The sequence below is a fragment of the Anabas testudineus genome, chromosome 2, assembly GCF_900324465.2.
Source record: "Anabas testudineus chromosome 2, fAnaTes1.2, whole genome shotgun sequence".
NCBI classification, from domain to species: domain Eukaryota; kingdom Metazoa; phylum Chordata; class Actinopteri; order Anabantiformes; family Anabantidae; genus Anabas; species Anabas testudineus.
Window position 1 is genome coordinate 14,794,456 of NC_046611.1, and position 25,534 is coordinate 14,819,989.

At 40.4% G+C, this 25,534-nt stretch overlaps 3 protein-coding genes across 5 annotated transcripts in view; 1 reads left to right on the forward strand and 2 right to left on the reverse strand.

Moving 5' to 3' along the window:
- Positions 1 to 25,534, reverse strand: part of LOC113163505 — a 1,294,879-nt gene that overhangs the window by 252,163 nt on the left and 1,017,182 nt on the right. The window lies entirely within an intron of this gene.
- LOC113163500 (NACHT, LRR and PYD domains-containing protein 12-like) overlaps positions 1 to 25,534 on the reverse strand; it is a 664,684-nt gene that overhangs the window by 127,913 nt on the left and 511,237 nt on the right. The gene's annotated exons all lie outside the window — the stretch shown is intronic.
- The window catches only part of LOC113163507 (melanoma receptor tyrosine-protein kinase-like), a 33,513-nt gene continuing 11,121 nt past the window's right edge, over positions 3,143 to 25,534 (forward strand). The window contains exons 1-9 of one of the 2 annotated variants that reach the window (XM_026362229.1): positions 3,143 to 3,398; positions 21,008 to 21,159; positions 22,217 to 22,424; positions 23,817 to 23,951; positions 24,060 to 24,128; positions 24,323 to 24,441; positions 24,631 to 24,772; positions 25,103 to 25,216; positions 25,298 to 25,424. In XM_026362229.1, the coding sequence (XP_026218014.1) occupies positions 3,317 to 3,398; positions 21,008 to 21,159; positions 22,217 to 22,424; positions 23,817 to 23,951; positions 24,060 to 24,128; positions 24,323 to 24,441; positions 24,631 to 24,772; positions 25,103 to 25,216; positions 25,298 to 25,424 (1,148 nt within the window). In that variant the 5' untranslated portion in view covers positions 3,143 to 3,316. Of the gene's footprint in view, positions 3,399 to 18,538; positions 18,728 to 21,007; positions 21,160 to 22,216; positions 22,425 to 23,816; positions 23,952 to 24,059; positions 24,129 to 24,322; positions 24,442 to 24,630; positions 24,773 to 25,102; positions 25,217 to 25,297; positions 25,425 to 25,534 lie in introns of those variants that run through there. The other variant, XM_026362230.1, reaches the window with a different exon arrangement.

Sequence of the window (25,534 nt, forward strand, 5' to 3'; positions counted from 1 at the left end):
ATTAGAAGATTAGAGGACATTCAGGCCTTTATGTATTTTAAGCATGCTTGAAGTTTGACTAATTGATCAGTTTCTTCTGGTTTCATAAAGTATAGCTATCATCTGCATAGCAGTGGAAATTTATAAAATGTTTCCTAATAATATTACTTAAGGGGGCATACATAAAGCGAAAAAGAAGCCCAAGCACAATTACAGAACTCCGTCGAACTAGCTTTTGTGTGGATGGAAGACTTGATAACATACTGGAACCTATCCGATAGATATGATTTAAACCACTCTAGTGCTGTTCCTTTGATCCCATTGACATGTTCCAGTCTGTGTAATAAAATGTTGTGATCTATAGTGTCGAATGCAGCACTAAGATCTAACAAGACAAATAGAGATTTAGAGAGAAGTCTGTTAAGAAAAGATTGTTAGTGACCATTCTTACAAATGAATCTTGGGCTGTTGATGCGAGTCCATCCAGGCCAGCTGCAGGGAGGATGTGATCAATTATTTCTCACTAATGATTTTATTAGTTAAGTTGAATTCAGTTGAATTGAAGTTAAGTAAATTCAAATGGTATTAAAAGTGGTCAGAGTGAGGCTCCTTAACAAATTCAAGCTATGTTAATAAACTTGAGTGGAAGATTGCTGCTACTCCTCCACCCTGACGTGTGATTCCAGGAACATGATAATTAATATGACTTGAGGGGGTCGACTCATTCAGAGAGACATATTCATCCTGCTGCAGCCAGGTTTCAGTAAGACAGAATAAGTCTATTTGATGGTCAATTATCAAATCATTTACTAACAGGGATTTAGACGAGCGAGATCTGATATTTAACTGTCCACATTACATTGTTTTCTTTATTTATTTATTTATTTTTTGTTCTGAGAGAGGAGTCGTCTTTATTTGTATTAGGTTCTTATAAATCTCTCCTCTTGGGTTAGTTTTTGATATAAATAATTTATGTGGTTGGGGAGCAGACACAAACAGGTTTTGATAGTTTTTGGGGGGTGACTGCTGTAAGGAAGCTGCAGAGAGGTGTGTAAGACTGCGTCTCTGTGTCCTGGGCTCCACTCTGACATGTCAGGGCTGCAAACACATGCACTCCATGAAGCCACAAGCTGAAATACCAACTGCAGAACATGTGTTCCATGTCTTTTGGATCGTCCAGCTCTAGCCCAGAACCTCTGCAGCTCTTCTGCATAGAACCGCTGTTTGGCTTCCTCCTTGAGTATCAGAGTTTCAGGTTGCATTTCTGGATGCAGCAGTGTTAGTGTGTTAGTGTGCACATTAAGTGACAGTTGTTTTCCAAATACCTAAGCCTGCAGAGCTATGATGGTTTCTCATGCAATCAGGGCTTGAAGATCACACACATTCAACACTGGTTTCTACCTTTGGCCATTACGCACTAAGATTTTCCCAGAGTTCCTGAATCTTTTTACAATATTATGAACTGTAGATGATGAAAGACCTGAATTCTTTACAATCTTGTGTTGAGAAATGTTATTTTGAACTGATATGAAATAACCTGAAGACGTCACATTGCACTGACATTGTTCTCTGACTTGACTCACATTTAAATTTACAAATGGAGAAAATTACCAGCACATTCGTTAAAGAAAAAAATCAACAAATAATCCTCCGGCTTCCCAGAAAAACCACAAAGTTCAAGTTAAGTGTCCTCGTGCCAGCTGTAGACAGAGAGGAACAGCCTGTCCAATATTTGCTGATGCGGTTGCAGGTTTCTGAACAATCATTGTCTGTTCAGGTTGATCACATATTGTTGTTTCATTCATTATAGTCATCTGTGTTTGTGCATGACATCAGCTGCTTTATTCAGTTCACACACGACTGATCTTTTGTTTTCATTTTTTCTTTGCAGCATCGTCTTGTTTTTTTTTTAGACGAGGGAGCGGCGAGTCGGAACGATCAGATTTCAACAAGTGTTGCTTTATTTCTTTCATGGGTTCAATGGACGATTGTGTCAAATGCTCACAAAGAAAACAATCCATTACTTTCTGCTACAACTGCTTTGATTTGGTCAAAAATCTTTCACTAAGAAATGATTATTGCTTGAATGAAATACTGAAGAATCGTTTGAACTAATAAAACTGCTACAAGGAAAAGGGAGGTAAAGCAGGTCGTCCACTACTAAGGGTTGGTGGTTCAATTCCCAGCACCTCTTCTCCAGAAAAATCTAAATATAATGTGACCTCATTTCTCCTCTGTGATCTCGAAGTAAACAGAGAAAAAGACATTTAAATACGTCACCTCCGAGTGGGAAACAGAGGGGGGAACTATTTTGTGACATCTTGATAATCAGTCATCGTCAATAGTTTATTCTAGGACCTTTCACAAACATATAATTATAGTTGCTGGTAAAGGTTGGTTCATGAGTATCTGTGGGGCCCCGCGGCCACCAGGGGGCCCCTGAAGGAAACAATTCCAATTGAAGTGAAGGTTGCTTTGCTCATTGTCTTTATCTTGACTGGATCCAGGTCAGTAAATCACTTTATTTACTCCGAAGATCAGATGTAAGCAGCTGCTCGCTGTCCTCACTGTGAAATCAAGTATTATATGAGTTATTGTGACCACAGATTCATATCTTTAGACAGTTGTGTCATCTTTCTTATTCATATTCTGGGTTCCCGACTGCTGGTTCTCAGTCTCATTGGTTAGGTTTGTTTAGTTTAGGGTTAAAGTTAGCCAATCAGAGGGCAGAGAGGGGGGAGATGCAGGTGTGGACCCGCCTTGATGAGAGGACTGACAGATCACACTTCCACTAGGGTTTTGACACAGACAGAGCCTGGTTATATGAAATGTTACTGATTTCACTTTATTTAAAACATCTAATCAAATAAACGGAGGATTGAATGGGCACTTTTTTATATTGAATTGCAAAATGCAGGTTCAAACTCCACATTGAACAGCCATTTGAATTAGGACACTGAAAACCGTCAATAAAAAGAAGCTGAGAAGTTTCATGTATTGTCTTAAATCAGTTAAATGGACTAAAATCACATAACAATTCTTTGCCTGCACAAATTGATTTACGTGTCACGTCAATAAAGTTAGTGGAAATCGCATTAGAGAGAGGTGGAGGTGCAGGAGGTGCAGGAGGTGTGTGCTTCTCTGCGGAGTCTCGTTGGCTCCAGCAGGAGCTGTCAGACAGGCTCCAGCCTTCAGCACAGACACACAGCACCTCCACCTCCACCACTGACACCACCTCCACCACTGACACCGCCGCTGCCGCTGCACATGGAGATCCGCTCTGACTTCAGTCTCCATCACATCAGGATCCAAACTTTGAGGATTTGAATTAAAAACCATGAAGTTTTTCTCCGGGGGCGGAGCGGCGCTGCTGCTGCTGCTGCTCGGCCGCTGCTGCTGCACCAGTCCCGGCAGGAGAGGTAGGACTGAGCCCGGGGCGAGAGCGAGTCAGGGCGGGAGGGAGCCACTGAAAGTTAGGCTGCTGGAAGAGTAAATCAAGTTTTGTGTTTTTGCAATTTTAACTATTTAAACACCACCCCTAAGTTTCTGCACAGGACTCAGTGAGATTTGAATTGTGTTGTTTTACTGTAAAACAGCTGCTGCTCAGTTTGGGCAAAGTTAATAGAAACACTATCAAACTTAAATTGACACTAAAATGTTTTAAAGTTCCAGGAATTACATTAACATTCAACTGTGACACAGATCAAATCCACATAAAGTCGTTGCTCAGAGCCTGAAACACCAGTTTAGTCAGAAGCGTGTTGTGGATGAATGGAGCCAAGTGAATATTAGTGTAGGCTCCTAACAAGCAGTGACACAGACTCAGTGTGGACAGAGAGGTGGAGGATGAAGTAAAAGAAACAAAACAGAAATCAGTGGTCTTTACCTAAAGTCTAGATGATGAGGAATATCATCTACTGATTATTAAGAAGCTGTGAAGCAAAATAAAACACAACTGACACAAGGATAAAATAGTGCTTTATGTTGTTATATGTCAGAATATTCTAATATTGCTTTTATAAAGTTGATTTATGCATGAATACCAGCTCACAGACAAACCTAAATAAGAAAATACCGAGAAAATCATTGTTATTGTTAATTTTGCTTCAGTCTAACAGAGCCTCGCGGGGAGGATAAAAAACATTTTCAGCTCATTCAGACTCATTTGTCACCAATTAAACGTTCATTTCCTCAGTTGCTTATTTTGTGTTTGAGCCAAATCTCCAAGCTTGTACGTCCTCAGCGTGGCTGTGGGCTAGAAACCGTGTATCTCCCAAACGGTTCCCGTGGAGAAAAACTATTAACGACTACGACTAGAAGCTATTTTCCTGTTGTTTTCTCTAGTAAGAATGAATTTAGTTAATCAGAAAAGTGCCAGTTTGAATTTTTCTCAACCGAAGAAGAGTCAGATGTCATTTTACTCAACACTCAAAGATATTCAACTTTCATTTCTAATGACAGCACGTTACACTGTTTGCCAGTTTTGTTGGAAAATGTCCAAAACAATTGCTCAATTGTCAGATATTTGCAAACTGACTCATTCCTTCTAAATTAGTGTAGAATTAAGTTCTAATTAAGTGTTTACGAAAATCAACTTTGACTTTTTGACCTTAATTAACCCGTCAAACAGAATTTATCTGACAGGAGGACAACGTTACAACAATTTAGTGATGAAAACAAAAAGAGGGACATATCCAAACATCTGCAGCTCAGATTGTTGCTGCTCTCCAGACGGTGGCTCCGTGGATGTCACGTTACTCGCTCCACTACAGGTGCGACTTTATGCACACACACGTCATCAGGATGTTGTTCGTTGTGTCTCTTTGTCTTGTTCGTGGTTAGAAAGAAAACAGCTTCAGACCACATGTTTTAATTTGGATGTTGTAGTTATTGACTGTCGGGTGTTGTCAGCAGTAGACACACACACACACACACACACACACACACACATCAGAGCAAAGTGCCCCACTGGGAGTGATAACCTCACAGAGCAGAAGACGGAGGATGGCTCAGATTACACATGCACGCACACTCACACACGCACACTGTTATATCATTACAGATAATCAAAGAACTCAACCGCCATCATTTCTGCATGAATGGTACTCGCAGTATTTGTTTAAGACACGGTTATAACATCCAATAAAACACTGTGAGTATGTATAAGTTAGGAACAGCAGCTAATGGTCGTTTGCATCATCGGTTGCTAAAATTCTCTATTAATCAATGAGTCAGTTTGTCTGTAAAACATGACGATGTAGTGAGAAATACTTGGCGCAAACATTCAGCTCATTTTCTCCACCCTTCAGCCTTAAATCCAAAGATGTGAAATAATATTTCAGAGATGACTAATAAAACCAGTGACTATTAAGTTCGGAGAAGCTCGAACCAGATTTTGCTGATACTTTCTGTTTAACGGACCGGTGTTACTGAGTGGATCAACTGTTAAAGCTCATTTTTCACATCTTGACTGAGTGTAGTCGTCACCTCACATAAAGAAGTTTCAACCGGGGCCTGTCTGGAGTCTGCATGTTGTCCTGTACCTGCGTGTGCTTCCTCTGGTTTTGTTCCCACAGTCCAACAAAGTGCAGGTTAACTGATGACTCTAAATGACCTGTAGGTGTGAGTCCAGCATGAATGATTGTCCAGCGATAGACTAGAGACCTGCGTCAGCTGGGATCAGCTCCAGCACAGCTCTGTGACCCTGAAGAGGGTGTAGCTAATGGATGAATAGTTGCATCTATCTTATTGTCCTTGTCTAACTAAACAGCAGCTAATCCAACAAAAAGTCAGGTGCTTGTTGGCAGCAGAGTTAGTGCCTGGTCGTACCAGTAAGTGGCTCAGATGCTTTTTAAATAGTTACTGCTGGCTAAGCTGCTTTCAGCATTTCATTGTTAATCTGGTAGAAATGTAACATGTCCGTGTCACAGACTCACTTTTCTGGAGCAGTCAAAACAGAGTTCTCTGCTATGAGTTTATTGAGTTTATTGTCCTAATCATCATTTCTAGTGCACAAAATCAGTTGAATAAACCATAAACCACTGTGAAAAAGTCAGTTTGAAGCTGGTGACGGGGGTTTTCTCAGAGCAGATCAGTCTGCAGGATAGTACGACCAGCAGTCTCTTTCTTTAGTCTCACTCTTCATTTCTTGCAAATGGATGAATAAACTAATATCAAGCTAAATGTTTTTATACAGTATAACACTTAAGCTGTGTTTGCTCAGGAATAACAACAAGCTGCAGAAGGATGTATATCTATATAATATGGTAAGACAACTATATAACCTAATATATATAAACAGTATATATAGTGTTTGTGGTATTAAAAACAAAAACTAACTAAAGGAATGACCATTTACACTGAGTGTCTTCACTGTAATATTAACATTGCAAAATGTTCGCCTTTTTTGATTCTTGCTAATTTTGCAAAGCAAGCAACATGCAATCGAATAGAATCACCAACATAAACCCTGATTGATTTGGAATAATAAGCAGCGTAATGACAGTTCTCTGTCCAACAACGATATTAATCAACACATAAATCTATAATTACTGTCATTCCACTGAACGGCTGCTCAATACACCACAGTTGGGGGAGCTACTGTCTTTTATTCATTGTCTCTTGTCTAGTTTTGTAACTGTGTTTGTAATGTGGAACGTGTCTGAAAACCTTCTTGAAGATGTGAACTGTGATAACTGATTGTCTGACCAGAGGATCTGTTAGTAGAAAAAAAAAGAGTGATGATGAGTGAATATCTCGAACCAATCAGGTCGTTGGGATGAGATAAAGGTTTTGTCGAAAGAAGGAAACAATAAAAAAAATGAATGAACGACTGGAGGAAACGCTGAGCTCGACTGTTTAGGCTCTTATCTCAGTGTGTGTGTGTGTGTGTGTGTGTGCTCTGTCTAAGTGAAAACAGCTGACAGCAACTCACTTATTGTCTTAACAACAATTTTATTATGGTGAGAGACAGAGAGGGCGCACACAGTTTGAAAACAACGTTATCGTAAGGCCAAGAACCAAAATGCATTGGTCTTAATAAAGTTGTTCCACAATCTGCAAATGCAAATGATTTGACCGCTTTAAATGTTCTAAAGGTGGCTGGTTTCTTGGACAGGGTTGCAGAGATCCTTAAAAACATGGTAGGGGTCCAGGAGGAGGTCCATTGAAGGGAGATATTGAAGATGTTCTAAAGGAATTTGTTGCTCTTTGAACTGTTGATGAGGTTCTCAAGGATTAGGAGGTCTAGACACAATGTATTTTCAGAGGTTGTTGAGGTCTTTGAGGACGTGGACCTTAGTGGTGGTTCTACTCCATGATGTTTGTCTTCAAGGTGGCAGAGGACTTTAAAGAGGCGTTTTGTAGAAATCCTTGAGTAGGTTCAAGTGGTTGATCACAGGTTCTGAGGTTGTTAAAGAAGCTTTAGGGTTCCACAACAAAGTTCTCTTGGTGGCTTTTAGGTGCTAAAGAGGTCCTTGACAAAGTAGGAGTGGTCCTTGGAATTAGAGGACATTCAAGAGCTATTTAAGGAGGTTTTACAGGTCTGTGAGGAGGTTCTAGATTTCAGAATTATTGACAAGGTTTATTGCTCAGTGGTAGCTGCATTCGTTGCTTTGGTTACTGTAATTTGTCTTAAGCTCAGATGATCGAGATTAGGCGTGAAACTATCGACCTGGTCGGTGATTAAAGTTTTAACAGCTTAATGTTTTTAGTGTTCAAGAGTCTGATTGGACCCCAGATCTGCACAGTCAGCAGCTGTTCTTGTTTCTGTGATTCCAGTGATCAGTCATCACTACAAACGTGTGTGAACTGTTCATTTGTTGCATTTATTCTGAACGTTGACGCTTAAGTTACAGTAAATGATGAAACACTGGTTGTCGTGAGTGCAAAGACCAGGGCGAGCTAACCTTCAGCCTGCTTTCAGAGATGTGCTGTGTTTGTGTGTCAGTCAACCTTGATCCCACTGAGTTTTGCTTCGTGGAAAGACCTTGGCAATGTGTGCACTTGCCTTTGTGTCCGAACACGCCGGTGTGTGTGTGTGTTTCCTTGGAAGCAGCTAATTGAAAATCTTTGGCAACAATGAGGAATACGCCGGAGTCTCACGGTAACCGTGACAACGTTTTTTGCATAATGAGTCAAACCGCATTGACGGAAAACTTCAACAATCAGCCTGATTCAAACACACAGAACACAGCTTCGTCTTAGGGGGTTTGATTGGTCAGTGGTTCAGCGGAGGAGAGGAGCTGAACTTACGCACATATTTGGTCAAGTTGACTGAGTCCAGGAGTCGTCAGTGATCATGTGTAGTTTATAATCATCATCACCTACATTCTGTTGTGGTTTATTATGTCAGCCGCAGAGACGACGAACTGTCCCTTCCCTGTGTGGAGGGATTTTGAGACAACTGACCCCTGGTATATGCATGTAGAGGCCTGTGCACAAAGCCAAGACATCCTGACTGAAGGAGACACAAACTACCAATGGTTACGTGACCATTTCTTGTTGTTTATATTGACACTGAATGCCATACTCCGCGTGATCCCTAACACTGAAAAATGATCTATTGTTTATCCAGTATTTAGTCTTTTGTTCTTTGCCTTTAAAGAACACCATTTCCCATGAGCTGTAGGCATTAGCAGGCTCAACATCACAGTTTGACAAAAGGGGCGAGTGCATGAGTGAGTCAACTAGTCATAGCGAGTGCTGACATGTCTTTAATTTAACAGCAGGAAAGAGAGGACTGACAGTTTTAGAGAGCAGAGATTACAGCTTGATTACAATGATTTACTCAGTAGGCTGAGCTACAAAAAACATCCCAATATTTTAATGTTGTGTCATTTAAAATAGAAAAAATCTACTAAAACCTCCTGCAAATACTGTATCTTCGTTCAATAAGTCCGACTTACCTCTACATAATAAGATTAGTTTTTGTAAATATTTCTTATTACACCACACAGATAACCTACACTCTGTATTGTCCCTGAACACAGCAGCTCATATCTTCCTAACTCGACTTCAGACACCACATTACTTTCTCAGTGTAAATCCTGAACAAAGGTGACAGGTCAGATTTATGGGATATTGTATCGTATCTGGGGGCATCAGGGAGAATTTATATGCGGGAGAATCCACCATGAGAGTGGTGGGATGTCTCCAACATGCTGGTAGCAGGATGGAGATGGGGGATCCTATAGCAGTGGGGTGTGTTGCAGTTTCGGTCTCAGTTTCAGGACCATTACACCTCATTACACTTCCTGGATAAGAGCTTGTTTAACTTGCTTGGTCCTCGTTTATTAGTTTTTTGTTATTAAATATATTTTACTAAACTTTTGGCTACTACACAATATTGGCTTTACACACAAGTCAAGGTGCAATGTTATTTCACCCAACATTCAATGAGCGCTGCATCAAGTATCAGCAGGTTTAAGATGGTAGAGACAAGAGCTTAAACCAGTCGCACGAGTCGATCTGCGGAGGAGCAGCAGTGACAGTCCAGCCGTCGGGTGACGATATGGCGTGAACGCTTGCAGCAGTTGGGCAGATTTGGGGATTTTCAGAGCTGGAATGTGAAGAATGTCAATAATGGCGCTCAGAAACTGTTAGCAGGATTAAGGTCTCTACTGGAACTGGGAAATCTGTGTTTGATGCAGGAGAATCGAAACGTGTTCAACTGGTGTACTTTCATAGTCACCCCTGGACCTCCCCGGGGGTCAGAGTTCACGCAGAGTTTGATTTGTTTTCACACATGGAACCTGCTGCAAATCTCAGCGTGAGCTCATGTTTCCTAAAGCTTTTTTATTACTATATCACTAAATCATATCTTCAGATCTCTTAATCTTAACTTAACAATACAAAACTAATTTCAGCATTTGGGATTTAATACTTGATTGGAAAGTATAACTGACACCACAGAATATTAATGTCTTTGTTATTACATGAGGCCCACTCACGTAATAATTTTAGTGGTTTATTAGCTGAGCTGTCAGAGGAAAATGAATCAACTGAATTAAACTCTGTTTAGAAAGGCAGTGTGGCTGTGCCTTGTTAGGTTTCCTCTCTTTTCTGCTCTGTTTGAAGTTAATTGATAAGTGAAAACTATTAAAGATGTTCAGTTTTGAAATGTTTCTGCACCTAATGAGAGGTGATGGTGGAAGTAGCTATGTAGGAACATGACATCTTCATTCTTATTCCCAGTTACTGAGGTGTGATTAGTAGGTGTTTTTTCCAGCTGACAGAACCAGACTGAGTAACATAACAACATAAAATTGACGTACAGATTTAAATTATATTATTTTGTAGACATGATCATCTTTTTTTTTACAATGACTGTCTGCTTGTTGCAGAACTTTGTTCCGTTCTGCAGCTCCACCAATCAGAAGAGTCTGTTTAACTTTAGGTTAGAACGAAAATTACCTCAGTTGGCTGATAGTAAAAATGAGTTCATCTGTGTTGTTATCAACTTGGAGCATTTTGTAAAACTCCAGCTGCAGCAAAGGGCAGTGGACATGTCCTCGGTCTGTCACCAGTGGACGACGTCTACAGTTATTATGTTAAAAGAACAAGGAATTTTTCTTGAATGGCAACAGAGCGAGATTGAAGCAGCTTCGGTCTGACAGACAAGCACAGTCTCGCTCTGACCTGCACGCTCTGCTGCAGGCAGGGCTCGCACACACACACACACACACACACACACCCACACCCACGCACACACTCCACCACACACGCACACACTCCACCACACACTGAACTAAATGTCCACTGTGCATATTTAGTGATTAGTTTTGGATTGCAAATTCATTTGTTCTGCTTTTCTTCCATCTGACAGGTTGACAAGTCTGTTCACACAGCTGAGAGAAAAAAAAAAGTGTGACGTCTCAAGTTTGTACTCAGGCAAAACCACATGTAAAACCTCTGTATTTATGCCAATAGCAGCAGCCCGAATGTTCCAATGAGAGGTTATGAAACAAGAAATGGATAAAAAACGTCCTGCAAAGGATTTTTACAGACCCACTGCGTTGTCTTATGAGGACCTGTCAGCATGCAGAAGTTCTAGGTGATAACCTTGTTTTTTGCTTGCAGGTGTTTGTATGTTTACAGTGCATATACTAAAGACACCACTGTAAAACATACGAACCAGTTTCACAGACTACAGTTCAGACTTTTCCAGTGATTTAATGTAAAAACATTCAAAGTGAGACAGATTTTCTCAGCGGGGTTCATATCTGCTGAGTGTGTGTTCCACAACACGGCTGATTCTCAGCTGGTTGGGACATTCCTGAAGTGTGTGTGTGTGTGTGTGTGTGTGAGAGACAAGGCCACTGTGTTGCTGTTATGGCATGCTGCAGGACAACATTAAGTCTGTCTGAGTTTCATGTTGACTGGTTCTGTATTAAACAGGTTTAGATTTAGAAGAAGGATCGACACACAGCTCACCAGTGTGAACTCGAGCTTGTTTTGTACAGTTCAGTACAAAGATTCATACTGACTATGTACTGAGGTTCATTTACTTTTTGACAAAGATTATTTAATAACCGGAAGGAAACCAACTAATTGCTCTATATTTTACCTGAATTTAGCAACAAATGATAAGGAGATGAATGGGAAATTGTAAATACATCTAAAAAACAGTGTTACCTACTTAGTGTTTTTAAAAGTAAGTGAACGCATCACCATCCAAACGCACTACACTTCAGCTTGATCATTTGTATGCGCATTGAACATCTCCACAGAGCTGTCATGTTTCTGTTTTCTGCCTCTGTTACAATACATCAATATGAGCTTTTAACAACAGTTTAAGCTCAGACATTTCACTGCGTGTTTTCACTGTATGGCTGCGCAGGACAATCAAAAGCTCCTATTGATTTTAAAGTGAACAATTGAATCTCAGCAGGATTTCAGCTGTGCACTCAAGCTCCAGGCAAAGTGACGGCAGGTCAAAGACTGGACCCATTGATTGTTATTTCATTTAAAAGCATTTCATACAGTGCCTGCTTTTATAGTCTGAGCTCTGTTAAATCACAGATCTCCTCTGCTTTAACAGTAACATTTGTCTAATTCTTTCTTTCAGCACAGTTCAGTGCTTGACAAAGGTACAATCTAAAGGTAGAAATGGCTAATTCAGCCTTTTGTCTTCTAGTTTTTATTAAGAAACCACCATGTTCAAAGTGGGAACACTCAAACTGAATGAGATGTTTTCCCTGCAGACTAGTTTGAGTTCTCAGCCAAAGATTGTTTGTTAAAGAAAGAAACGCTGCACTTTGACAGTAGTGAACTGTGTCGGTACAACAGAGTAGTGACTCTATGATAAACTCTGTTACAAAGGCACATTTAATGAAGGTAAGACGTTACTTTAAATTCAAATGCAAGAAGTGCAAGAAGTCATTTGCACAACACTCGGCATCTGCCCCCCAGCCGCTGCTTGTTACATTAAGATACTTAGGACTGACTTGAGATTTTTACTGGTTTAATTTTAATTATTAACCAGTTTACTTGAGTTTTGGGTGAACTATCTTTACGTCTGTGTTTTTGTTTCTGTGTCTGAGAGGAGAAACAGAAATATGTCTGGATGAAGGTCATGGTCAGGATCACTCTCTATCTTCTGCTCTATTTTCTCCTGCTCTCCCCTTTGATCTTTTATGAAGATGGATTTTTGTCCTGCTGCTCTGTGAAGAACACACTGAATTCACTCTGTGCGCATGTTGCTCTGACTGCGCTTTCATTTCGAACGTCTTCCTTTCTCTCTGAGGGATCGGCCGCTTCAATGAGGGTCACATAAATTAAGACAAGAAAAGAAAGGAAAGCTGAGGAGGACAATGAGAGAAGACACATTCACAGGGTTTCTGTTGAGCTATTCAGCTGCAGAACACAAGTTGAACTGCAGAGACTTTTGTGAGTTGATGCATCAACTCACAATAACATCACGACTGAGAACTATCTGAACAGAGGAGGGGGCTGAGACACCATCGAAAAACTGCCTACACCCCGCACTGTGTTCAGATGAGGACAGGTTGAGGACAGGGACGTCCTAATTCCAGCCTTCATTCTAACTGTGGGCAGATTTTCAGTTTGACTACTCACAGTGACATATGATAAGATGGAGTTTGCACCAGTGTTTGGATAAAATTCACTTTATTTCTGATGATTTCTATGTCAAATACCTTTAATGAACAAAGTATGTACTGAACATTAATGTTATAAGTAACTTTGTTAAAGTACTCTCCGAGTCTCTACTCTGCTAAAGATTGTTTGTAAGATACTTCACATTGTAACATGGTTAGACAACTGTCCACGCTAGAGAATGACACCATGTCAGTTTCAGATGTTGTGATCTTCCCATTAGTTTTCATACATGTCATTTGAACAATTTAGACTTTAAAGGTGAATATTTCACCCTGAGACAGGGTTAGTTCAGGTTCAAAATCAGGTCCATCAGTTCACTCAGATGACTGGACAACTCAGACTGTCAACAAGTGGAGAAACTTCAGCCTCACGGCTGAGAAACAACATGTTGACAGATTATAGTCTGAACACTGACAGTGGTGTTACAGAGCAGTCAGCAGCTCCTCGTGCATTACAGCTAATTCACTACTCTCTCTCTCTCTCTCTCTCTCTCACACACACACATTCCTCCTGACAAACATGAATGTTGCAATGACAGAGGAAGAGGTGAAGAGCCAATAAGGGTGTAGGTGGAGGTGTGAGTGTTATCTCTCCTGCCATCGCTCACAGATTACGAAACAGTTAAATTCTTCTTTAATCTCTGAGATCTGATCGGCTGTTGCTATGGTAATGATCTTGAGCATGTGCACTGGAATAACAGAAGCTCTGACGGCAGCCAAACCAAACCAACTCCTTAAAGATGAAAACTTTGTCTCACTTAGAAACAACTAAGCAAGTTGAGTGGAACGACGCGCGCGTGTGTGTATGTGAGTGGGTTGGTTGGTGGGGTGTTTGTCAAACATTATGATTATGAATGCGATTTAGATGTGGTGACTGATTCCGTCTGGGTCAGTCGGTGCTGGCAGGTGGATGATCATGTGTGATGTGAATAGACTCTGATCCAGATCCAGTCTGTTGTTCTCTTGAACGCGGTTGATATTTACAGCTGACATCAGATGAGGGAGACCCACACTAAGTGCAACCGCTCCTGAAGTTAGCCTTACAAAGTTAATGCAGCTCCATTTCCTCTGTGACACACAAACTACACTATGTTAAAGAGAATGCGTGCTCTTTATTTCTGTTTCAGACTTATTGAAAACTAATGACTATTTGCTAAACTAATTTACTGATCGACAACAAAAAAAGCATCTACTTTATTGTTGAAAGGTGATTAAAGTTAGTTTCATTTTTAAATGAGAAAACCATCTTGCTGCAGATTCACTGAATCAAAAGCAGCGTAATTACTTTATAAGCTTCTGATTACATGTTGTTTCTTGTTTGTTAAATCGGCTGGAACAAGGAAAATATATCTTGAATGCAACATCTTTCATCTTTTCCAAATTAATCTTTTACCCATTTATCTATTAATTATGATGACTAAGCTCTTTTTGTTTGGATTTTATTGATGGGATTTAATGCAGTATATTAAGTTACATTTCCCAGACACTTAGAATCATTTAGCAAACAGAATTAAGGGAATACCTGACATTACACCATCATTTAAAAGGCCCTCATAATGGAAAATGGATTTGATGGCTTTTAAGCAATTATGGAAAAATTATTAGCAGACATTGAAAAAGCCTTCAGCCGTTAGTGAAGCTATGTGTTTTGTGCCATTTGATAAACTTCTACCCCCTAAAAGCCTCATTATTTTTAGCCATTTTAAAAACTAACCAGCCTTTAAATCAGATTAGTTGTTCATTGCAGAGGTACATGTTTAAGCTCTTTGCTGAATGGATCCAGCTGATTACAGGACGCATCGGTGACAAGATCCAACACGTCTATCAGATTTTAGCTGGTAACATGTCCTGGATCTGTGGACGACACGCAGGCAAAAAAAATCGATTCAAGAGGATTTTAAAAGATGTTGAACTGTTCCTTTAAACGTGAAGCAAACATTGAGTGAGGTGGAGAGATGGATGGTAGAGAGGTAGTTGACCTGTTGACAGCGATAGATAAGTCAGTTTGACCTTCAAAGCTGGAACAGTTTGTCTGTCCACAAACACACACACGGCGTTCCAGGAGGTTGCTGGATCGCAGGGTTTGGAAACTTTCAGTCTCAGAAAAACAAAACAGTGACGACAACAGTGAAGATTTACGGCTCTGTCTTCTCTGCTGTGCTATCGCTGAGTCAGCAGAAAGATGGAGGCACAGGGAAGATGGATAAAAAGGATTTAAACAATCCAGTTTCTTCATGTCCGTCCTCTGTCGTTGTCTCTCTGATTCATTCGTGGTTTATCTCATGAGCTGTAGCAGGGTGGTGTTTGGATCACTGACATGCATGTGCATGAACTTGAACAACATGCAGATACTTTTGGTCAAGTTGCAGCCAACATGAAAAGATCCAAACTAGGAAGCAGTGTCTCCTCCTAACGAGTGCTGTGTGCGAATCCAAAGTCTGATACAAAGTAGGGCATAAAAATTTGTCAGCACTTTAGAATCTCCTTTATTTCCTCAATAAATCCAACCTGATCAGCTTAATTTAAAAAAGGAACAGATAAAAAGAACCCTATTAAACAAATAACACTTGTTCATGTATTTACTGTGGAAACTTAAATGATGTGGCAAAAGTATGTGAACCCATGGCTTTAGTAACAGCTTCCTATGCTGCAATCAAGAGAGCTCTTCTCATTCAAGCCAGAAAGTTCTACTTCGTTCTCATCCATCCACAAAACATTGGTCCAGTAGCTTTCTGTTTGATCAAACTGTAAACACACAGTAATGTTCTTTTTGGAGAGTAGTGGCTTTCTCCTTGCAACTCAGCCATGAACACCATTATTGCTCTTCATTCTTGTTCTCCTGTAACCTTTTCCACCCTGGTGAGCTTCAATAACTCTTCTTCTAAGCTCTCCAGAAATCTCCTTTGTTCGAGCCTTGATACACTCCATGTTGTCAGGATCAGACCTTGATAGTGAAGACCAATATGTCTCATCTTTAAATCACTCCCAGACTCATCTTATTGATTGAAACACCTGACTCTATTTTCCTTTTAAGTGAATTGATAACCTTAAAGGTTCTTATATAGTTGAGATCAGATCATTTTCTTGACTTAAATCAGTCACAAAACAAATGAGTCATTTGTTTTACTAAGTAGCTGCGACTGAACACAGTCCCCAACAAATTCTCTATTGTTGCGATTTTTGTTCGATAAAAACTACTGTGAGCGTCATTTTAAAAATGAAACTATATTTGTGAAGACTTGAAAAGATGTACAGACACTATAACACATTTGTCATAAAAAACTGTCAGAACCTTGAACAGCTTCAGGAAGGGGAAGAGAGGTTTGTTAGACTATTCCATCTAAAATACAAAAAAAATAACCACAGAAAAATATATATATTGAAAAAAATCTGTTCTATTCCGGAAACGTTTTGAAACGTGTCATCAGGAAGGACAGTAAATGCTTTACTGGATGCTAATAGATACAGACAATACCAAGAATGTTGCTAATGATGACAGACGATGAGAAACTTAAAGCTCCAGCAGGAGGTGCAGCCACAAGGGGCTGATGACTGACAGTTACTTACGGAACAGAGCAGATAAGAACATACATTAAAATTACAGACGATTTTTTTTTTTTTTTATTAGATCCCTCAAACGTATAGTGCCAAATCAAAACAAAAGTCACCTGAAGGCACTTTACAGTGTTTAAGGTTTAAAACTGTATACAGAATTAAATAGAAAACCTAACAACCCCACTTGAGCAGCACTAAGCAACAGTGAAGGAGAAAAACTCCCTTTAGAGGAAGAAACCTCCAGCAGAACCAGTCTCAGGGTGGGTGGCCATCTGCCTCGACTGGTTGGAGTGAGTGGAAAGAGGAGAGAGAAAAGAACAGCAGGCAACAAAACAGTGGGCAGGTTGCTGAACAATGACAACAGAAAGACAGGGAGGAAGAAGCAAAACTACTAAACTGTCTGAACTACGATTTCCGTGTGAGGGAAAAAAAAGCCACACCTACACGCTGTCAGATAGGTGATGACAGAAAGTTAGCTTTGCCTTTCATTCATATGCAGTGTGCCATACAGCAGCAGAGGATCATCCAAGAAACAGCCTGACAGATCAGACCTGTTCTTGAACAAACTGTGTGTGTGTGTGTGTGTGTGTGTGTGTGTGTGTGTGTGTGTGTGTGCATGTGTACTTATATCATATGAATACTCCCAGATAAAAACTCATTCAGTTACATTTAAATTGTCTTTGTTTGTAACAGGACTAAGAGACAATAAAAACACCCCTAAGTCATTTCTTTTAGATTCAGTCCCACTTACCATTATTTAAATCAAGGAAGAGAAAGCTTCCTACTTTATAGAGAGTCTCTGATACTAGGGGCCGTAACATTTAAAACCGAAAATCTACATTAGACGAAGGTGTGACGTTTGCATTGGCAGGGGGACGTGGGGAAGAGTAGAAATAAGTTTTGGGGGAGGGTATGGGGGAATACATGAGTGGGAGAGGACAGATGACAGAGGATGGTGGAGGGAAGGATGGGAGGAGGGAGAGGAAGGAAGGGAGGAAGAGACCACAGGGAGAAACGAGTGGGAGCAAACCAGATGGAAAGAAAGAAAGAAAGAAAGTTGTGATAGATTAAAGTCACTCACAGTATATGACTGTGAGGTGCTAATACTGTGATAATAAGACAGAGTGGACACAGATTCAAGGAGTGACAACTTATAAAAGAAAAAGCATCACTTTGATTTTTATTGCTAAATAAAGCGCTGTATGAGTGATGTGTTAGAGATTAAACATTTCATGGGAAGTGAAGGTGTGTGTGTGTGTGTGTGTGTGTGTGTGTGTGTGTGTGTGTGTGTGTGTGTGTGTGTGTGTGTGTCTGTGTGCAGATGTGGAGGCTCTGCCCAGTGGACTGCCCCCAAAGTAAACCATCAGCCAATCAGAGCGAAGCAGAAAACAGCTGTGTTGTTTTTGTGACATCACAGCAGGAAGCCGGCCAATAGGAATGCAGCCAGAGACACAGAGAGAGAGACGAGAAGCATGTTGAGACCAGAGTCATCCACAGTTTACGAACGAGGCTTCTATTCATCCGCTGCTTTCAACACGCCTGTAGCGTGTTACACTGACACAGATATTAATAGTACGTCACCACAATGAATATCAGTTGTCCAGGACTGATGATGATCATTAATCCTGGTCATACTAACACTACAGATGGTCCATGTGGACCAGAGTCAGCTGCTATGTCATTGTGAACGTGCCAGTTAACATTTTTCACACGGTGTCTCTGAGCTTTCATCAGCTAGGTTGGTGCCCAGTGTGTTTCTGCAGTGGACCAGAGAGAGGCTTTATCTTGTTTTTGGAATGTCATTTCTTAGTGGCTGCAAAACTCCAGCCGTCAGGAACTCCTGCAGGTTAGCACAAAACACACTAACAAACCCTTTTAGCTGACGATTCAGTTTGCTATATGAAAAAGAGTTCTAACAATCCGAAGGGAAGAAACATCTGTTCCCACAGGTTTCACCGGAAATCTGCAGAGAAAGAGAACAAGAGTGGAGAAACAAAACTGAAGAAACAAACAAGTTGCCAAGTCCCTCACTGGTTTAAAACGATGCCGAAAAATGACTCAGCTCCAGCTTGACGGTAACTCCAGAGCTGTATGGAGCAGAGAGTGTAAAGAATGATGGTAAAGAAAGGAACTAGAGAAAAATGACACTACTGCTCTAAAAAGTATAGTTTTTTTTTTTCTTTTAGGAGCCACTAACTAACAGATACCGTAGAAATGAACATGAAAACAGTGGCTAGTCTAGCAAGTAAAAGGACAGACAACCCACAATGTAATACTCAGCAACACTCGAATGTCTAATGTTGTGACTAATATGTCATCATATTGTCCTCAAATATAATTCCACCCCAACTTTTTTAACTTTACACCCCTAACTTTTTCAGAAAACATTAGAAAATACATAATATATATTCTGTTCGTTCTCTTAAATGAAAAAAAAAAATCAAAATAGGGAAAAGGATTTAGATTAGTAATTGATTCATATACAGCGCATATATACATCCTGACTTGTATAGTGAATATGTGTTTTGTATTTAGGTAACAACATGACCTTTACTCTGCTAACGCCTCTACTCCATATACTATTCTTGACTCCTGAAAATAAGGGTATGATTTCCATTAGGCATGGGGAGTGGCAATATCTTTAAAATCTTATCTTTTAAAGTTTCAATATCATTTTCTTGCTGACATTTGTCAAGAAGGTACTACCTGACTTTCCTGCTTCTAAAATTAGAGAGAAGAGAGAAGTTGATAAAGGTGTTGACTAAAGTAGAGACCAACTAATGGTTGGTTTGAATTTGAGTAATAATTATTAAAACTTTAGATTCTTTACCTGTCAGGTAACATTCAGTATGTTTACATGCACTTCTACCTTGTAACCAGGTTACTGTCAACTTTCTTGAGTAAGCTGATGTCTTAACTGTCATATCAATAAGAAACCTGGATTCTGTAATCAGGGCAGAGGATTAGGGAAACCTGATTTTCTCAGGTAGATGTCTCCTGGAGAGGATGGCTGTGAAAGCAATGGAGTGGCTGGATAAAAGCAGAGTAGTGCCTCCATATAGTCAATCTAAAGCCCAACTGAAGACAACTGAAACTAATGCAGCGTGTAGATGTCTAAATACATCACCTTCCACTGCATTTTTTTTTTACATCCATCATATACACAGAAGGAATCTGAAGAGGTGGAATCTGGAATTGTCTACTGCATGTATACATGAACATTTCAAAGCATTTACACTCATGCCCTGTTTATCTGAGAAATCTGGTTTCTCTGAGTAACCTGGTTACTTAAGTGCATGTAAATTTAGACACAATAGTCCTGCCCTGAGGCTGTAGGAGCCACACAGATTGTGAGAAAGACTACGGGAACTAGTCAAAGCTACATAACCATCTTCCTCTCAGCACTTTTAAAAAAATAATCTTTTCTGATTATTATTAATTAATATTCATATTATTCATATTTTTACTAACAAACCTACGCTTGTGCCATCTATAAATCTGTCACATTGATGCTGTAAATCATGCAGCATGTTTTCTCAAGTGGGAAAAAAAACCTGCATGACAGGTGAGACACACCTGCAGAATGTCTTGATACTATGGGGGTTTTATATGCCTGGTGATGGAACTTTGAAAGAGACCTATCTCCTCGTGGCAAATTACCTTTTTAGAAGCCAAACAAACTTATCTCCTGTTGGGATGTTCAAACCAAAACATGCGTCATGTTTCGATCTTTTGATTTAGATTCAACCCTGAACTGAATGACTTGTTCCACAGACTCTGACTGGAAGTCTTTTGCTCATCGTTAACCTCTAACCTCCTGCAGGCTACAAAGGGAACCTGTCAGATTTCATTCCACACTCCTGACTGTGAAATGTTGTTGATGTGTAAGATGCGTCTTGCAGCTGTGGTTGGACTCGTTAGTGAAGGAAGTTGTTTCTCTGAAATGGTGGCACACCTTCCTTGTCCTCCCTGAATGCTTCTTTAAATACTCTGCTCTACGTGATCACGTGTTATCTGAAAACATGACTGTGTTAAACTACCGGAGATGACTAGATGTTATCAAAGCAAACTCTGCACTCTTCCTCCAGAGAAGAAGAGACACAGCTTCATATATTTAACACTTTTACTTTTACTAGTCAGAATTCAGAAAACAGATACCAGTAGTGAAAAGTAGGATACATTTACTTAAGTACTACAAATAATGGGCTTTAGTTGTAAAAATTATTGAAACTGCTGACTTTGTAAAGAGAGGTTAAAAGTTACTTCAATTCATCAAGAGTGAATGAGAAAACAGCCCATCTTGTGGTCATTAGATGAACTGCAGCTGACTACAGTAATCTCTTTCACTCTTACAGTTTGTCAAGGGACGGGTAACCAGCTGGCATTGTTGGGGACTCGTGAAAATCACTATGACAACATGGTGAGGATGTACTCCAACTGCTCTGTGGTCCTGGATAACCTGGAGGTCACCTACACTATGGAGCACCAGGACTTGTCTTTTCTTCAGGTCTGTCCTAAATGCTGGATTTGCTCTCTTTGATTTTCAGAGCAGTATGGTGGGAACAGTGCAGCTTTTAGCATCCGTCAAAGTTGGGATACTTCATAAATATAAAACTATGCATAGAAACACATCCAAGTTATTAGTACTGTAGTCTGGTACTATTTCTTATGCTAAGACAACAGGCACTAAAGTGTGACAAAAATGTTACAGCTGAATATCCTAATCGGGTAAATATGAAACATTTAGTCATAATTATAAGAAAAGTCTCAACTTCTTTTTAATGTGACTGTGGTAAACATCTGTAACTGCACACTTTGTGTTTGTTTTTACTTCTGAGTTACATTTTCCTCCTGTGGTGCTCCAGATGTGAACATGGGCCATTTTTGAAACTGCCTTTGTGTTGCATTCAAGCACGTTCTGATATCCATGAACCGATGTTCAAATGCCAAACAGCACCTTGTCTTTAGAACCTTTGTTTAGCAAAAATCAACCCCGTAGAAGAGGAAGGAAAACGAGCAAACAGGGACGCTCTGAAAAGTTCAGAAAGTTAAGGAGAGGTCAGGGTGCCCTGCAAGCCAACAGAAGAGGGAGTTCAGAACAGCCCCTACTCTCAGCTACTTGTCCAGGAAACAGTAACATTACTGTGTATGTAATGGAGGAGGGAGGTCAAAACCGAACAGTGATGGCTCATCTCTTTGCAGCAAGTTTAAAATGTACTTTAAACGTCAAGTTTTTTTTAAGGATGATGTTGGATGTTCATTATTGGCTTCATTATTATCATAGTGTACTGATTACTATCAGTATGTTTTACATAAGTTAATTGTTGAAAGCAAAAAAACTAATGATAGCCAAATGACTGACATCCCTAAAAACCCTAAAGATTGGAGACAAGTATGAATAGTATTGCAGAATTGTCAAAAATAGGAGGTATAGTATTTTTAATAAACAGCATGGATTGCAAAGTTCCTGTGGTCCAGTTAAAGGCACGTCAGTGAATTTACTGTCAAATATAACACAGGTTAATCCTTAAAATCATTTATCATCATCTCCTTTATTTCTTCAGTCTATCGAAGAAGTCGGTGGCTACGTTATGATCGCTATGAATGAGGCCGCGACCGTGCCATTGGTCAATCTGAGGCTGATCCGAGGCCAAAACCTTTACGAAGGCCAGTACGCTCTGCTGGTGATATCGAACTACAACAGGAACCTCTCATCGACAACACTTAACTACACCAGCGGGCTGAAACAGCTGCAGCTCAGCAGTCTAACAGGTAATCTACACGAACACAGGTGCCATGAATACATACAAGATAGTGCCCGATGGACACAAACATAGAGAAACAAGGCACCAAAGACTGAGCTGGTTTTACCAGCAGAGTTGTGAGTGGTTCCAGATTTCCCAGTAATTAAACACCAAGTAGTTCTGGAGACCAAATGCGAGCCAGTGGACACCTCAACGTGGCCAGAGAGTGTTTTTCCCAGCAATTACATGGATCAAAAAAGCCTTGTTGAGAGGGCCAAATACAAATACATAATTAAAGAATTTTACAATGATGTGAGTTAGACTGTAATATTAATACAAATACAAGTTGTGGACGTTCAGTATTTGTTTGATTTCCATTTCACTATTAGTCACAATTGTTTCACTTTACAAGCCAGCAAGGTGAGGCGAGATGTTGCCTCGCTTATTGTGCTGGCCACAGGCCAACTGGGTGGAGTTGGCACACCATCTAAAAATCTTAAGTCAACATTAGATTATGTACGGGCAACAGGAAATAGGCCGCACCCACACAAGCTTCGATGACGTTCTGGCATCACCAGAGAAAGCTGTGACGGTGATCTGGAACAGTATTAACTGTACATAGAGGGAGGTTCTGTGCTGGTGGTTTTGTCACTTTAGATTTATATCTCTTTGAATTGTGGTTTAGACAGATTAATACATGATGTCATTTGAAAAGTTTGGGTCACCGACAATCTTTGCCTTTGACTTAGACTTGTGTGTTTGTGATTTTCTACTGAGCATTGTGCTCATTAGAAAACACACAAACTGGTCAATATACCTGCATCAGGTGAAACTAAGTCCACTGTCTGCGTTTTTGTTTTTTTAGATTTTGTTCAGCATTTTTGATGCATCACTGTCAGGACGGGTTGGAAAGCATGGGGAGGGAGCAGTAGGACAGAGCAGAATCAAACTGTGGGTGTTGCGGTTATTTAGGAAGCGGTACTATTGACCTACCGAGGCACTCCGTTTGCTTATGTGGAAGTTGAGTCATGGCACGTGAACTTCTTTCTTGGTAGGTTGAAACAGTTCACTACTCACCCGAGCAGCTTCTTCAACCTGAAGAAGCTACAGATGACCTCAACTGAATGACAGGATGGCATATTATTTCTCTTCTGTTGCTTTACTGACTATTAGACTGTTTGTCGTGTAGCCTCCTTTTTAAGGAAAAACTACTACAATAACTGCTCTTGTCATATGTTGATGCTGAATACTGACATTCCAGCTTTAGCTCACACACAACACTACACAATGTGGTTGGTAGATGTTGTTTTTGAGACTCGACTCTGAGTTTACAGCTTGACAGAAGGCTTAGCGTCTGTCTTGGACCCCGTGGTGCTAAAAACTAATTTCACTCATTTCACTTGCTTTTCATCTCCTCCAGAAATTCTGAAAGGGGGGGTAAAGATCTCCCACAATCCCTTGCTGTGTAACACTGAGACCATCCAGTGGTGGGACATTCTGGACAAGGCCAGCAATCCCAGAATAGAATTCAAGATGGATGCCTTTGCACGTAAATGTAGGTAGAGTAACGACGAAGCAACAGGAAAACGTTTTTCCATTTTACTTATCAGGCTGAGGATGTGATCTGCGATTATTATATTGATGTGTGTTTGTGTGTCTCCAGGTGAGAAGTGCGACCCGGGGTGTGTTAATGGTTCGTGTTGGGCAGCGGGACCGGATCATTGCCAGACATGTAAACACACACTCAGTCATGCATTGACTTCTATATGCCTCACTCTGTGTTCCTTGTTATTTTTCAAACTTTCCTAGTGACTAGACCTGACTATTCTGTGTCCATGTTTTAATAACAGAGGTTTAAATCGCATGTTATTTATTCCAGCTGCAGTGACACAAATGTTATATAGTCTCCACTTCTGTCTGTAACAGTCACCAAGCTGCAGTGTGCGGAGCAGTGCAGCAGAAGGTGTCGGGGTCCAAAACCCAGTGACTGCTGTAATGTCCACTGTGCTGCTGGCTGCACTGGACCGCGAGACACCGACTGTCTGGTTAGTGTCTGCACGTTTGTGTGACAGTGGTTCAAATGCAAAGAGTTGCATTTCTGTTACAAACACCAAATGCCTGAAACAAAAGCAGCTTTAAAGTACTGTAACTTCAGTAAGACAGTGATCACTAGGAATATTTGAAATCAATCAGAAAGCAAACCTGATAAAGTTCTTCTCTCTACTTGTTTCTAGGCCTGCAGAGATTTTAACGATGATGGGACCTGCAAAGATGTTTGTCCTCCTTTGAAACTCTATGATCGCAAAACCCACCAGGTGGTCGACAACCCCAATGCCAAGTTTACATTTGGGTCGACCTGTGTCAAGGCCTGTCCGCGTAAGTTTGGGAAACTACCAAAGACTTATTTGAAGATGGACCTTACTCAAATAATTAATTAAACATTCTTTAAGCTCAGAGTACTTGGAGTCCATAGAAAAATAATAAAACTACAATATAATGGGACTCAACACGATGCTTTAACCCTGAAACGACTTTGAGAATATTGACCACAGAGGCTGTGACCCCAGAGGAAGCTGTGAATAATAAACTAAATGTCTGACCTAAAGATTAAAAGTTTTAAAAAAACGGGGAGTCAGAAGTGCTCATATTTACCGAGGATGTTTATAAAAATGAATGAAACCCTGCCTTGTTTCTGCTTTCATGTAGATAACTATGTGGTGACAGACGGGTCGTGTGTACGAACATGCGGTGCTGGAATGTACGAGGTGGAGGAGAACGGAGTCCAGCGCTGCAAAGTGTGTGACGGTCCCTGTCCTAAAGGTAGAGAGACTCAGAGAGAGACAGAGGGAGAGAGAGAGCTGGATACTAAACAAATACACTGACACAGCTTTGCTTTTCCAGTCTGTGATGGAATCGGGGTCGGCAGTCTGGCCAACACAATGGCAGTGAACGCCTCCAACATCGAATCCTTCAGGAGCTGCACTAAAATCAATGGGGACATCTCCATCATTGAAACCTCCTTTACTGGGTGACTTATCTTTCCTGTGCTGTCTAGAAAAAATACACATCATTAATAAATAGCTGTACCTGACAGCACTTAGCCAAGGGCTCAACAAGTCATTTACATTCTTCTCAGTC